Raw genomic sequence first — 14,697 nt, forward strand, 5'->3', positions numbered from 1 at the left:
TCCGTAATCGTGTTTTTTTTCGCTCGGGCCTACCTGAGGCAGTGTTGCCATACATACCCGAATTCGGGCATACGTACCCAAATTACCATGTCTTTACCCAGTACCCGAGAAAATCCGTTCTGGTACACAAATGTACCCGAATTTAGGAAAAAGGAAAAAAAATCAATAGTAAAAAAAAACATTGTACAATATTCACTTGAAATGGAAAACCAATAAGGGTTAAAAACGGTCTTTGCTTTGTCCACAGCATACTAACACTAAACATTCAGGCTGTCTTTTTGAAAACAGCCTCGGCAACGCTATATTTCTAAGGATCTCTGGAGAATCACACGATCATATTGCAGCTAGATTCAAGTAAACATTCTTTATCAAAGTTTTCGCTCTGCTGATTTATAATGCGCAAGTTCCCAAACCCTTGCGGGCCGACATATACTCCCCGAGTGGGGCAGAGCCCATGGGACAGGGCGCGGTAAACAGTAAGACGGAGACAACCGGATCAGGGATATCTGTCTTTGAAAACAGTCTCGTCTACACTATTGAAGCACAACACAAATTTAAGTCGCCATACTTATATTACAGGTAATATTAATAATAATTTTACACCAACCTTTAAACTGAAAATACAATTTTTTCATATGTGACTGGAATACTGGAATTGTCGTATTCAAACACTCAACGACATATTTTAAAATCATACACACGGGCCGTATCAGTAAAGCCAATATTGCATTTAACTATAAAATTTTAAGTTGCCATGGTATAATGAGATTTAACACAACAGTATATATGACATTTGTATTAAAGAAGACAACAATATTTTGTTTTCATACTTTTTTTATATATATGTACCTGAATGATACAAGAACTGAGAACTTTTTGTATCCGAAAATACCCGAATGTATAGATGAATGTATCCAAATTGTGTTTACTATTGCTGGCAACACTGACCTGAGGAGAGATGTGCCCAGTGCAGCGCACACGCTGCCATGCCGAGGACGCAGCACGTGGCGAGCGCCAGCGATGCGAAGCCATAGCCGAGCAACAGGCTCCTGGTGCCGGGGACCCACCGCCGGCGGCACGCAACCACGGCCACACAGCAACCCGCGAGGTGCAGCATTGCGCTCAGGGCGGCTAGCGCGATAGAAGTGTGGGGTGCCGTGCTGGCCCAGCGTGCCGTCGCCGCCGCCAGCAGGTCGCAGACGGACCGCTTGGCGAACACCGCCAGCCACACAAGCGCCAGCGAAAACACCAAGCCCGCCATGCTCAGCAGCCCCAGTGTCCAATTCAGCAGACACAGGCCCTTCTCCGAGATGGACACTTCCAGGAACCCCATCGAAACTGCTTCATATACTGCATTTGATTGAACTTCCCTTACAATGTCGGATCAAAGTTGCACAGCATAGCTCAACAGCATAGTATTTTTTAAAAATATATATCTCAATATTTTTAAATAAACTTATCAAACATGTCCAACCATGGATTAAGAAAGTCAAGCAGAAAAAGGTCTCTTGTTTGATTATGTTTTGGGCCATAGAGTTTCATTTACTTTACATTGGAAGAATGTTGCATTATGGGTGTTGCTATCGAATTATTGAATCTCAATCACAGTTTTCTAATCCAGTCACATTGATTTGCCCGTATCTACCTGTACTTCAATCATAATTTGACTTGTAAGCATTTTCTATTGAAACAGAAATTCATTCAAAGCACAAATATGAAAAATATTACTTATTTAACTATTGTAAGGAATATTTTATCCTTACATGATTTGATATCATAAAGTTTTACTCGAAAAATCTATCATTTTGAATGTAAGTCAATTATGACTTACGTACACGACCATTGTCTGTTCTACAGAGACACCCGAATCGACTAACCATCTCGAGGAAATTGGTAATGTTTGACACGTTGGTGTTACTGTTTCAACCTTTGTTGACAAAGATTATAAATATGGCGGCGTCCTTGATGAGAATTTTTCGGAGGAGGTATAGTTTAACATTACACTATTTTTTTTATATTTTACGTTCGACAGACTTAAAGAATTTTATAAATCATCATTACATTTCTTAACAGAATTTTCTAGTGTCTTTTTGTGAATATTTTATAATTGTTTAGCTTTACTGAGCAATGATTTGAATTGTTGGTTATAGGTTAGTTTAGTTTTGTGAGACAGACAAGGAAATGTTAGTGGTTTTAAATATGTTTTTAATTATTTTTTTTTTAAGTTCTATGGAAATTTCACTGCTCTAGGATATGGGAATATACTAGTATGGGATAGGTGGTTTGTTCAGGTGACTGGCGAGTAGCCCGGAACAGTATAATCTCTTGCTCTGGCCGTAGCACTGGTGCCTGCTCTTGCTGAGTGGAACGCCGAGCTCACGGCTGCTGTCTGTGTCAGTCTGCAGAGCCAGCTTCTGGTGGAGGTGGCCCTGCCGTGGAGGGGCTGCGCGGGGACGGTACCCGCGGCTCCCGGCTGCTGTGCGTGCCGGTTGCTGCACGTCACCGCGGCCGCTTGCAAGAGGCGAAAGACTGCGGAAGAGCGGGTGAGTCGCGTCACTGATCGAACTGATCGAAGTGATATCCCTTGTATCTTATTTTTAAGTATGATCTCACCCTGCTTGATTTAGCCAAATATAGGTTAATACTCGGATATCACAGCTTCTTTTAGAACGGAATGAAAAAAAAAATTAAAACATGGTTTTCACACACTACACTTATCCCTAAATTTACTCCAAAGGGATGGTTTTGTAATTCCGACTTGTTTGTAAAAAAAAATTAAATTTTTACATCTTACATTACAATACCTGTGTTTTAACGCTGATGCCACCATTCATTGTTTACTCGTTTAATTCAGTACGTCAAAAGATCCTGATGGCATTAACCTGTTGGTACATGATTCTTGCTGTTTTAGTTCAGTACGTTGGAAGATCCTAATGGAGTAATCCTGTTGGCTTTATCCTGTGGTTCATGATGCTTGCTGTTTTAGTTCTGTACATTCGGAAGATCCTGCACATAAAATAAATTGTGAAATAAGAAAGAAATAGGTAAATATGTAGTTTACCGGTATATGCAAAAAAAATGTTAAAAATCCGAAAATACTTTTATTCTGTGCTCTTTAACTTCCTCTTTTCATTTAACCCGGCAGAGATAAGAAATTCCAAATACTTTAGGAGATACCGAATTTTTTAATTTCCATCACAATACCTGTGCATTCACATTGTTTCTTGTTTACGAGTATGAATTTTTTTTTTCGCTACGTAGGTGAACGACTACATCATTTTCTACTAATGGCAAAGGAATTGTACCCGCCTCTAACTTAGGTGAGTTTTTAACGTTTCAAATTTTAATGTTTTATTTGTTATTTGGATATTGTTGCGCAAGTAACAAGTACAAAGAAAATTACATGAGTTCCTACTGTTCATCCTTTGTCCCGGTTTGTTTGGTCAGGTCAGTTACATTATAAATACTTTAAAACTAAACAACCATTAAAATTAATTCACATTATTTTTAATGTCCGCTAAGTTTGAAAGTATTTATAATGTAACTGACCTGACCTAATCGACCATTTTAATTAATTAGGCATTCACGAACACACGGCAAAATAAAAACATGGCGGCGGTCGAATGATTGCCCAGGTCTTGTATAGCAAAATAAAAATGGCGATATCTCCTAAAGTATTTGGAATTTCTTATCTCCGCCGGGTTTAATGAAAAGAGGAAGTTCAAGAGCATAGAATAAAAGTTTTTTTTCGTATTTTTAACATTATTTTTCAGAAATACCTACCGCTAAACTACATATTTACCCAGGATCTTCCGACATAATGAATTAAAACAGCAATCATCATGTACCATACGAGTAAGCCAACAGGATCATGCCATCAGTATCAAGTCTTTAGGATTCAGGAAAAAAACTTCAATATATGAAACGGAGAAATTAGCATACCGGTATTTTTAATTATCCATAGTTGGCAACATTTTTTTGTACTAAACAAAGAGATACACGATCGCGGGTAATCAATGAATGGTGACGGCAGTATGAAAACACAGGTATTGTAATGTAAGCTTTAAAATGTTATTATTCACGAACCAGTAGAAATTAAGAAACCATCCCTTTAGGGTAAATTTAGGGAGGTGTGTAGTGTGTGAAAACGTTTTTTTTTTCTTTTTGCCGTTCTAAAAAGCCCCTATATCCGAGTATTACCATGTAGATGTTATCAACCATTAAATAAATTATTCTTATATTATGTAACTATTCTCAGTGCTCAAAAACCTGAAGACTGCACTTTGTGACACTGTTCTGCTCAGTGCATTCCATCAAATATGAACATTTTGCTGTCGACTACTGTCAGTTGTTCATGTCAACTTAGACATAACTTACTTCTCATCTGATCCAACTGATAAAGTGCTAGAAGAAGTAGTTTTGTATTTTCAAACCTTCTTGACTGACAGAAAATACTTGGGAACAATGTAAAATTAATTTTATTAACAGCAACAAATTAAGTACTGTTGTTTGTCGTCTTCCCAAAAAATATGAGGGAAGTGCAGAAATGGTAGAATGAATATGGAAAGAAAGATTAGGAGACCCCAAGAAAACTGCTACACCAATTATACAAGTATTTCTAGCTGGAAAATTCTCATTCTGAAGATGCTTCGAAAAAACAGGGAATTAATGATGAAAATCCAGTGAAAGTATATAACCAAGAGCCAGATTTGGGTATACAAATTTTCTATTTGCTCCCATGTTTTTAAAACTAAATATTTTACCTGTATCATGGCGCAGTTGTATGAATAAAGTGGTTTTTTTTTCTATGCAAGCACCTAAAGTGGAGAGTACATACAGCGAAAGATCTTCAATCTGACACATTCGGGTCCGATTTTGCAGGATTATCAAATATCAGTATAGTTTTAATGGTAATACTTAAAACCAATTTTAATGAGCTGCTATATAGAAAAAAGTACAGATGAGCGTAACTGTTTAAAGCAGTTTCTTTCTGATATGTTACATCCATGATTCAGATGTCTTTTTCTAAAAGTCATTATGAAAACCAACAGTAATGATGAATTTTGAACAAACTGAAAATGCTGGCTGCTTAGGCCAACAACAAAAATACTCTAAAAAAAATTAATGCAAGTGGCTCAATCGGTGCAGGATTACAGCATGTGCCGAACCGTAGAATACTTTATTAAAGACTTTTCACGGTGCGTACCTGTTGTGGTGATTGACCTAACGTCTACAAAGCTGTCATTTGTAATTGCAGAAAGCGCCGAAAGTAATCCAGTATTCGCCCAAGCCGAAAGTGCAGGCAGAAGTTGTGCACGTGTGGAACAACATGACGGTTCAGCAGCTCGCCGAGGCACTGCACAAGAACATCGGTAAGTAAACTGTTAAACCTGTAAGGAAACATTATTTGATGGATTGTGTGGTTTATGTTTATTACTGGTACCAAAATATTTTCATATTTAAATTTTACATTTTTGTCAATACAATTAATGTAAATACAAAAAAATCAGTTTGCAATTATTATGAAAATAATTTGATATTTTAATTTACAAGATAAGGTAATTATTTTGCTGCATTTTGTGTTTGCCTTGCATTTTGGGGTTATGTGGTGTATGGACTTCCATTTCAGTGTTTGGTGGTGTATTGACTTAAGTTATTTCGGTTTTACAGCTATTCACCATAAAATCTTGGCTCCATTGATAAGTTAATAGATATCAATTTGAATTTATCCATTCTGTTTTGATGCCCAAGTCTTCACTCTTATTAGATCAGTTTTTATTATCGTAATAAGCTTTCACTGTGTCAGCCAGTTAAGAGTTTTAAAGTGTAGACTGACATATAAAATAAAGTGTTTCCATTCATTGCACTGATTTTTTTTCTTTCATTGCCACTGTATTTATTGCAGTTTAACTGTTACAATCAAAGTTTGCAGTTATCACCCAGCTAAGACATTGATTTAGTATTGTCCTGAAGAATGCACGTACCTATAATCACTTAATCAGTAATTTTTTTTTTATTAATTATTGAACAATGTGTGATATTTTCTGTATGGCTTCCAGACCATGTTTTCGAGGCGATGGTGTTTGTGGACAACTCCTCGGACTACTCTGAGCCATACTCGGTCATTGATAACCCGCAGGTGATAAAGGAAATTGTGAGGAAGTCGGGCATGAAGTTTCGCTTCACTGTGCCTCCTGAGTTACAGAAGACAGAAGAAGTCAAAAATAAAGATGCAGTGAAACGGTTAGTTCACACTCTTACGTTTGATACTATAGAGGTTTTTTTTTATGAATTCTATTGTCATTACTGTTGTACCTAAATTACTTAATGTGTTTGATTTAATGCTGTTATATGCTGAGAGAATTATGTATTGTAATCACGTAAAAATTTGGGATGGGGCCAGTACACTGATAATAAGACCACAATTCGTAGTTACTGCTAGATTTCATTCTTGGAATGAAAGGAAAAAAATCTGGTACCAATACTACTTCAAATATAAGATGACCATTAACATGAGATGACCTCGAACATAAGACGACCTCTAACATCGAACATTAGATGACTTTCAACGTAATACAACCTCAAATATGACATCAATTGCAAAAACAACCTTTACTGTTAGATGATGTCTAATTAAGATAACCTAAAAATTTGATTAGAAGACAACCTTGAATCTTGAATGTAGATATAACTTCAAAACTGAAATATAAGGTTACTTCAACTGTTTCATTACTTTAAATGGAAGTGAATTCAATTCATGGTACCTTCAAATTTAGTTAAAATTTTATTGTAGCTTAGCTCATATGTGAAATTATCTTTACTTTTCATTTCAGTCGTGTAAGATTTTATAAATATTAAATTTCGGAAATTTAAAATAATTTTATTCTAATAAATAATGACATTAATTACTTAATTAATTAAATTCTATGAGTTTTGGATAAGTTTACCAAGTAGCACATATTTTATTGATTTTAACCGTTGTTAATTTTCTTATTATTCTTGTAGTTATGGAAAAAAAATTGCTTAGAAGATGAACATTAATGAAAAAAATTTTTTTTATTTTGTTATAAAAATTCAAGATTTTGATTTTTCTTTTTCTTTTTGTTAAGGAATAGTAGTATTCTCGCAACTCTTATCATTAGCCTTTTAAACAGAAAGTCAACAACTCATTGTGCAGTAGTATTCTTGCCAAGGGTAATTAAGTTTTATGTGCAGCCCGTGCATGTTACTTATTTTCCAGACAATGCCTGGAAATAGAATTATGTTTTTAATGTACCCAAGAAACTATTTTTTATAACAATCCTCTCTCTCCATCCCCCCTTCCCTTTCTCCCCTTTCCCCAGCACCATAGCAGCCCCATAAATGTGATCAGTGCATATATATATATTTTTTTTAAAGGTTTTCTATGAATTCTGTTAGACCATCCTTATCATGCTGACCCATAAACATGTCAGCCTAGCACCTCCAATATCCTGGGGACCGTCCGATCCAGTGCTCTACTCGCCGACGACTCCGTTGCACCCCGCATAGCCCTAAGGCCGCAGCCTCTCGCGGCTCGCGTATACCCGCCGGCGCGCGCACCTGCCGACGTCACCGCCCGGCACACGTTTTGAGCGGAGGGAATCCGTCTTACTGTTAGCAATAGACTTGTAATTTTCCTTCTATCAGGGTAAACCAAAGCATTTAAAAAATCTTGGAACTGAACTGGGGTGCCCCGACCCTCTCTATCAAAGGAAATATATGCTGTTGAATCTAGTAGAGCCTATTTTATTTTCAGATTAAACATTTTGTTTAGGTATTTCTCTATTGGTAACTATGTCACTGCAGTGTGTTTTAAACGAAAATTGTACACTTACTGGACAATAAAATAGAGTTTTGACCATCATTTCTGTAAGAAATCCTAGATAGTTTTAGTTGTTAATAACATAATGTTGTAGATAGTTATGCAAATATATATTTTGGTGAATTTTTGAGTATGTTTTGCCCAAAACTACCTCCTACGTAATGGTTGTGTGTTGGTTTTCAGTGTTAACGGAGTAAAGTACAAAGGTGTTGGGCTCTGAATGCTGTATTGTTGTGTGTTTTGGTGACAGCCCCCCGCCCGACCCCTCAGTGCTCGTGAAGCGGCCACCCGTGGTGACGATAATGGGGCACGTGGATCATGGCAAAACAACCCTGCTGGACTCGCTCCGCCATACATCCGTGGTGCAGTCTGAGTTCGGGGGCATCACCCAGCACATTGGGGCTTTCTCAGGTATCGTGTTATTCACGCCATGTCTTTGGAAAGTATTCAGCAGGTTCTTAGCTCCTGTGTTCAGGAGCATGTGCAGAATTTCATTTTGGAAGGGAGGGGGGAGGTATAGAACCTTTTTAAATGCCTTTTTACTCTCAAATCCTTTTTTTTTTTTGGATTTATTAGGATTTCTTATGATTTCAGTAGTCATGTTCCCCTTCCCCCTATCCACTCTCCTTGCATACCCCTGTGTTGTACTGTACTTTCAAAACATCCTGGGAAATGGAGGACTGCTGATTGTTTAAAAAATTATTAAAATGTGTAGATGTACAGTAGAGTCTTGCTTATCCAACATAAACAGGCAAGCCGAATGTCGGTTAAGCAAAAATGTGTTATAATTGGGTGTTGTTAAGAAATATCAATCTACGTTATAATTTTACACAAGAACCTCATTTTGTACAAATAACAAGAAGAAAAAATCTTGCAAAAAAAAAGTTGTAACTAATTAGCTGCAGTAGAGTCTTGAGCAATGAATAACAAGAGAACACTCACCCTTGCAACTTGCAGTTTGGTTGCTGATCGGTGCATTTTTTTTTTTTTGGTGGGATATAGAATAATATGAATGTTGGATAAGTGAAGGTCAGATAAACGGGAGACTGCTGTATTGAATCATTACACTTATTTTACACTTCTTTTTTTTACTTTTAAAAAATGTGCAATGAAAATTAATGAAATGTATTAATCAAAAAAACTGGTAAATGGCAACTTATGGAAGGGTTTTACACATATGTACATGCTTAGCTTGAAAGCAGATCATAACATTACAAATGAACAACACTCAAGAGTCTAACATTGTCAGCATTGTTCATTGTGCGTGGGCTTTGATGGAATGAAAACTTATGCTTTAATGCCATGTCAAGAATTTAGCATGTAACGGTTCGTTACATACAAAAATAAACAGATGTTCAACACCGATTGTAATTTTTGGTTTTATTTTTTTCAAATTAGAATGTTGCACTGACAAATCCAAACACTTTCAATGTTTCGTTCACTCATTCCATTCGTACATTTGCCTGTCGAGAAATGCTCGCAGCCCGGGCGATGAAAATTATTAAAAATTATAACTTCGCTTAAATACTTCAGTATCCGAAATCTGTAATTATACAAAAATCAGTATGGCCTCAAATACGGCCGCACCTGGTGAAAAACAGAGAGCCGCCGAAACGCGGCTTCGCCTGGCAGCGATCGACCGACTCCTGATGAACTCATGACACGTCTCCTCCACGCAGGGAGGAGAAGCCACATGACCTCACCGACCAATCACACGCACGCTTCATTCACACTACAAGTTACAAGCCAATCAGAAGACAGAACATACATTGAAAACAGTTTTCCGCCCATAGAGCCAGGGGCTTTACATTTTCCTTCTCTCTCCCACATCGTGAGACAGCAGTTATCACTTAGTTCCCACGACCAGTGGGGAATCTCTGTTGGCGGGGAAGCATTGTTTCTTTCTCACTCACACTTACAGGCCTCTCATGCCTCTTTCTAACCATCACACCAGACACAGTCCCGTGTTCTATAATCATTCAACACGTTAATGAACATTAAAAACAGCAATCATAATACAAATTACTTGACAAAATTAAACTTATTTAGAAAAAACCTGAAAAAGTAGGCCTAAACAGGCAAAAATCTAGTACAGCGACTTCTTTGTGAATAATTACATAAGAAATAGTAATGATTGAAAACGTCTCTTAAAACACAAAGCAAGTGCAAATATCAACCCTAAAATACATGACAACGGTAAAATATAATTAGAAAGATTTTTTAAGAAATATTTACATGCATAAAAAATAGTTTAAAAGAAAAGTATTTAGCTAGGAGGGCAGGGTTCTTGCAACGTTACAAGCATGTTTGTAATTCACATCACCTTAGGCAGAAAACTTGTCTCTGCAGTAACTGTACTTTTGGATAATCCACAATTTAAAAAAAAAAATGCTGTAGCTCATAAAATCATGCAGGGTTTTGCCAGAAACAGCTAATAACTAATAAACTAATTCATGATCCAATAATTGAGATTGTCTCTTTTATTTTTTTGGAGACACAATCCTGCTAAACCAATATTGTGTTGAAAAATTATTTTTAGCATAGATAACAAAAAAAAATTTATCCTTTTTTCAGAATATCAGATGTAATTGTTTTCAATGGTTTATTTTTATATTCAGTCTGGGTTAGTGGAGTGTCGGTTTCATAAAAGATGTACCTATAACTTTGTTATAACATAAGAATAGGGTGTGTTATTTTTTTCTTTTTAATCTTTTACTGTTATAGCTGGTAATTGACTGGACTGTGCAAGTTATAACTGTGGTGGTGAAGAGAAAATGTGGAATTAGAAATATGATAACAAAATGAATATGAGTAATGATTGGGAAGGAGAATGGCAGTGAAATCTCCATGATTTTTCACTTGTAATTTATTTTCACACCTACTATTCCTAAAATATTCTAGGTAAATATTTTTTTTTTTATGGCCGGGGGGGGGGGGGGGGGGGGGGAATTATGTGTGAGGTTCTCTATCTCCATCTCCATCACGTGTCCAGTCCTGTAGAGGGCAGGAAGGGTGACAAATCCTTAGTGATTCATGAAGAGATTAGTCACTGAATTCAATAATGGAAGGATTCAAGAGTCATCCAGTAGTTTTTATTAACCACAATGTAATGGTATTAACATTACTTTTCTGAACCATAGTATATAAAGACATTAGAGAGAACAATATCTGGCCTTGGCAGGGATAAGAGTTAAACATTATCGAAAAGTTTCATCAACTAATGAAATCTAGTGATTCCTAATGTCCTCTGAATTAAAGCTTTTTTTACCGTTGTCACGTATTCCCCTTCCTTGGTCGGTCACAGTGGTTATGGTGGTGGCCAATTGTACAAGCCCCACGATAATGGGTGCCACTGTCGCGACTCTTGGGTACTGTCGCGGGGTTTTGCGGTGTAGATATCGTGAAAGTCTACACTGCCAATAATTATTATCATAAATTATGAATAGTCTCAGGGTTTTGTCGCCTATTCTCTCCGCAGTAGATCTCAGGAACGCTGCTGCTGGATTGACTATCCAGACTGCTAATCCAGCTAGGACGTCACTGCATTGTATTACTGTCAAGAGAGTAATTATTAAAAATAAATTTGGTAGTGTTGTGTGACAAGTGAAAATTTGCATTTACCTTTGACCAGGTCTGTTTTAGACGTAATTGACATTTATCATAAATAAAATAGGAATAGCTGGAAAACATGCGATTTTAATGGGTTCTTAGATATTGACGTGAAGTTACTGTCAACATGCAATTCAGCGAGAGGAACAACCAAAATCATTTACAGTGTATGTTAGCATTTTTGTCAGACCTTTGTGTCAGTAAGTAAATGTAAATGAGGTCACAGGCACATCGACTACCATGCTGGGTCTAGCTAGAAGCCGTCGGAGGCTTGAGGCTCTCTTCCTTGGACCTCCAGGTGGTCTACCGCAACGCTGGAACACTGGACGCTGGAAGCTGAAATTGGAGAGCTACCGAAGATCTGATATCGCCGGGTGTCTGGCAGAAGAATCGGCTTCCCTCTCATCCTAAAAAAATCTGTTTTAATTTGAATCTGTCTCACCAAACGTCGTGGCCGATCGTAGCTGGCACTGACATCAGTCGTCCGGTACCACTATGGGGACGAACGGGACTGATGCGGAAGTTGGCACTAGATGTCGCCGATACTCCCTATCTGAGACTTATTCAGTCTAGAACTATTCTCGCAAATCATAGTATGGAGAATTCTGTATAGCACACGACCGCAGATGACGCGAGTCTTCAATTACTTGGGCGGCAACCAAGGCTTTGGTTCGCCCCAGCCCGAGAAACGTCTTCCCGCTGCAAGATGGCGATGGCGTCTCTCTCTTCTTCCTTGTCACTATTTATTTTCCGTCCCTAGCAACCAAGGAGCTATAGGGCAATCAGCAAACCAAATTAACTGCATAGTGAAATAAAACTTGGATATTAGCATGTAAGAGTGCTGAACTAAGGCAAATGAATAAAGTTTCCAAATAATAGTGCTTAGAGGACCCTGAAGTTAAAAAGTGTGTTGTTTCTGGCAATTAGATGTGTTATTTATGTTAAACTTTGGTTGTCCTCTTTACAATAAAATAATTAAATACATAAGATCGGCTCATGAAATATACAATTAATGTTACAATAATAATCAAAATAATAATAATATGATTGTAAACAGTTGGACTGGTTACACCGTATTCTGTCTTGTCTTTACAGGGTTTCCAGCTTATTTTTCTCAGTATTAATTTCTCACTGTGTTATTTATTCTAAGCGGATGCATCATTCCGCCGATAACTCACCAGTTTTAGTTTTGTGTGGTATGTTGAGTGACTTCCCTCATACTGAGCCTTCACTCGCCTTTGCACTGGTTTATGAAGCCTACTTATAACCGTGTTTAGTTTATTTACCTAAATAATGTTTATATTTTTTATGTGCTGTTTTCGAGGTCTATTCATCACTGATTGGCTACTTCTACAATCCCTTACTTTGCTAGCCTTCCATCCTTGCTTCCTACGCCACTATCCCTTCTCCCTCTAGTTCTGCTGATAATTCTCCATTGTCAGCTTATTTCAACATTATCGTTACCCATCGCGTGAGGCAAAACCCACCTGTTGTCGTGCTGGGACGTGTTATGGTATTGCTAGCAGGCATTTGTTTTGCAAGTTGGAGCCGTCCCCAGCTCGAATCGCCCCGCCTATGTTCTTGTAAACTGTCTTCAAGTTGACTGGCTGTTTCAGAATCAGCTATCTCACTGGCCACCTCATTCCCTAATACATAGCCAACCAAACTTTACGCAGAACAGTTTGTAAAAAAAAAAAGCTCTACGTAGTCTCTTATTGTATTAAATTAATTTATTTGACTTATGGGAAAAATTGTAATAATTAGGTACTGCTTTGGTATGTATCTAGCACATTGTGATAGTGGCAAGAGACGTGCCAGTACTGCTGAAGGGAAAGAAGGGAGTGTTAATCCAGGCGGAGACTCATGACTTGTTTGTCCAGTGAAGTTGGACTCCGGGGAAGAGATCACGTTCCTGGACACGCCTGGCCACGCGGCGTTCTCGGCCATGAGAGCGCGGGGGGCGAGCGTCACAGACCTGGTGGTGCTGGTGGTGGCAGCAGACGACGGAGTCATGGAGCAGACCGTCGAGTCCATCCGGATGGCGAGGGAGGCAAGGGGTGAGAATCCTGTAGGTCCTTGTGTGTTACTACTGTGTACCGTACTTTCATAGCACTTTGTGATTACTTCTGCCCAGCATTTTGTAAACTTCAGGCATCTGGAACCACACTTAATAATTAAAACACTTCTTTGTTACCATCTTATTCTTGTGCTTACAGTGTTTATCTGGTTTGTTTCAGTGCCCATTGTTGTTGCCATAAACAAGATTGACAGACCAGAAGCAGACATTGTAGGTAAACACAACAGATAAAGTATATTCATTTACAACAGTAGATATAAAAGGCAGATTCCAGGACAGTTATTTTTTTACTGTTTAACTTGGTACCCTACAATAACAAAATGTGGCATGTCGAATTGTAGGTTATCGAATTGATATTTTATGTGAAAACTGAAAGTAATAGGACTTGAAGGTTATTCTTTTTCCAAGAATTGCCATTAATCAAAACATACAGGTATTTTAGAATTTTTGTATAGTTTTCCTTTAATTGCATTAGCTGTGTTTGATTCGTATTCAAAGGTAGGCCACATAGTTTCTTTTTTGAATAAAAATTATACTTGGAATAACATTATATATATAACCATCGTCAATCTTTGTCTGAAAACTTACAAACAATTGAAGGATTCATATCAAATATAACCCTAGTTCAAGGGGTTTCCACCAAAACAAACTATTGACACAGTGTTTTGTGGGAACCAAGGATGCATGAAACTTGGAGAAATGTGTTAATAGAGTGATTCATAAGCACAGATGATGTTTAAAAAATAATAATCAAATATCAATAATTTTGAGGTAGAGGCAATTTTTTTTTGTTTCTTGAAAAAATCAAGATTTTTAGATGGTTTGTTTTTTATATGAACATTTGTTATCAGTAGAGCTACGAAAATGTAATTTTATAACTACCTTTTCAATAAGTTTCAGCATTATCTCTGATAAAACTAAACCGATATCTTAGTGGGTAACTTACTTCATTTGTTCTGTCACTATGAATTAATAGATTTTACTTGATATTTATTATCAACACCAGTAAGTACTAAATAAATTTCTTAACCTGAACATCTTAATACAGCATTCATCATGTTGAAATAATACTTAGGTTATCAACAGCTTCAATTTCATGTCCATGTTTTGATATTTATTCTCTAGAAAATGGAAAAAGAAAATAAAAGTTAGAACAACCTTTAGTATT

The 14,697-nt window shown here is 37.2% G+C and overlaps 1 protein-coding gene across 1 annotated transcript in view; it reads left to right on the forward strand.

The window, feature by feature from the left end:
• The first annotated feature begins 1,922 nt into the window (after nt 1-1,922).
• LOC134530612 (translation initiation factor IF-2, mitochondrial) overlaps nt 1,923-14,697 on the forward strand; it is a 31,343-nt gene continuing 18,568 nt past the window's right edge. Inside the window, exons 1-7 of the mRNA XM_063365605.1 lie at nt 1,923-1,985; nt 2,399-2,543; nt 5,258-5,372; nt 6,060-6,243; nt 8,094-8,254; nt 13,333-13,509; nt 13,690-13,739. Coding sequence (XP_063221675.1) covers nt 1,951-1,985; nt 2,399-2,543; nt 5,258-5,372; nt 6,060-6,243; nt 8,094-8,254; nt 13,333-13,509; nt 13,690-13,739 — 867 coding nt within the window. The 5' untranslated portion in view covers nt 1,923-1,950. The remainder of the gene's footprint in view (nt 1,986-2,398; nt 2,544-5,257; nt 5,373-6,059; nt 6,244-8,093; nt 8,255-13,332; nt 13,510-13,689; nt 13,740-14,697) is intronic.

Source organism: Bacillus rossius, chromosome 3 (genome assembly GCF_032445375.1).
Source record: "Bacillus rossius redtenbacheri isolate Brsri chromosome 3, Brsri_v3, whole genome shotgun sequence".
In the NCBI taxonomy this organism is placed as follows: domain Eukaryota; kingdom Metazoa; phylum Arthropoda; class Insecta; order Phasmatodea; family Bacillidae; genus Bacillus; species Bacillus rossius.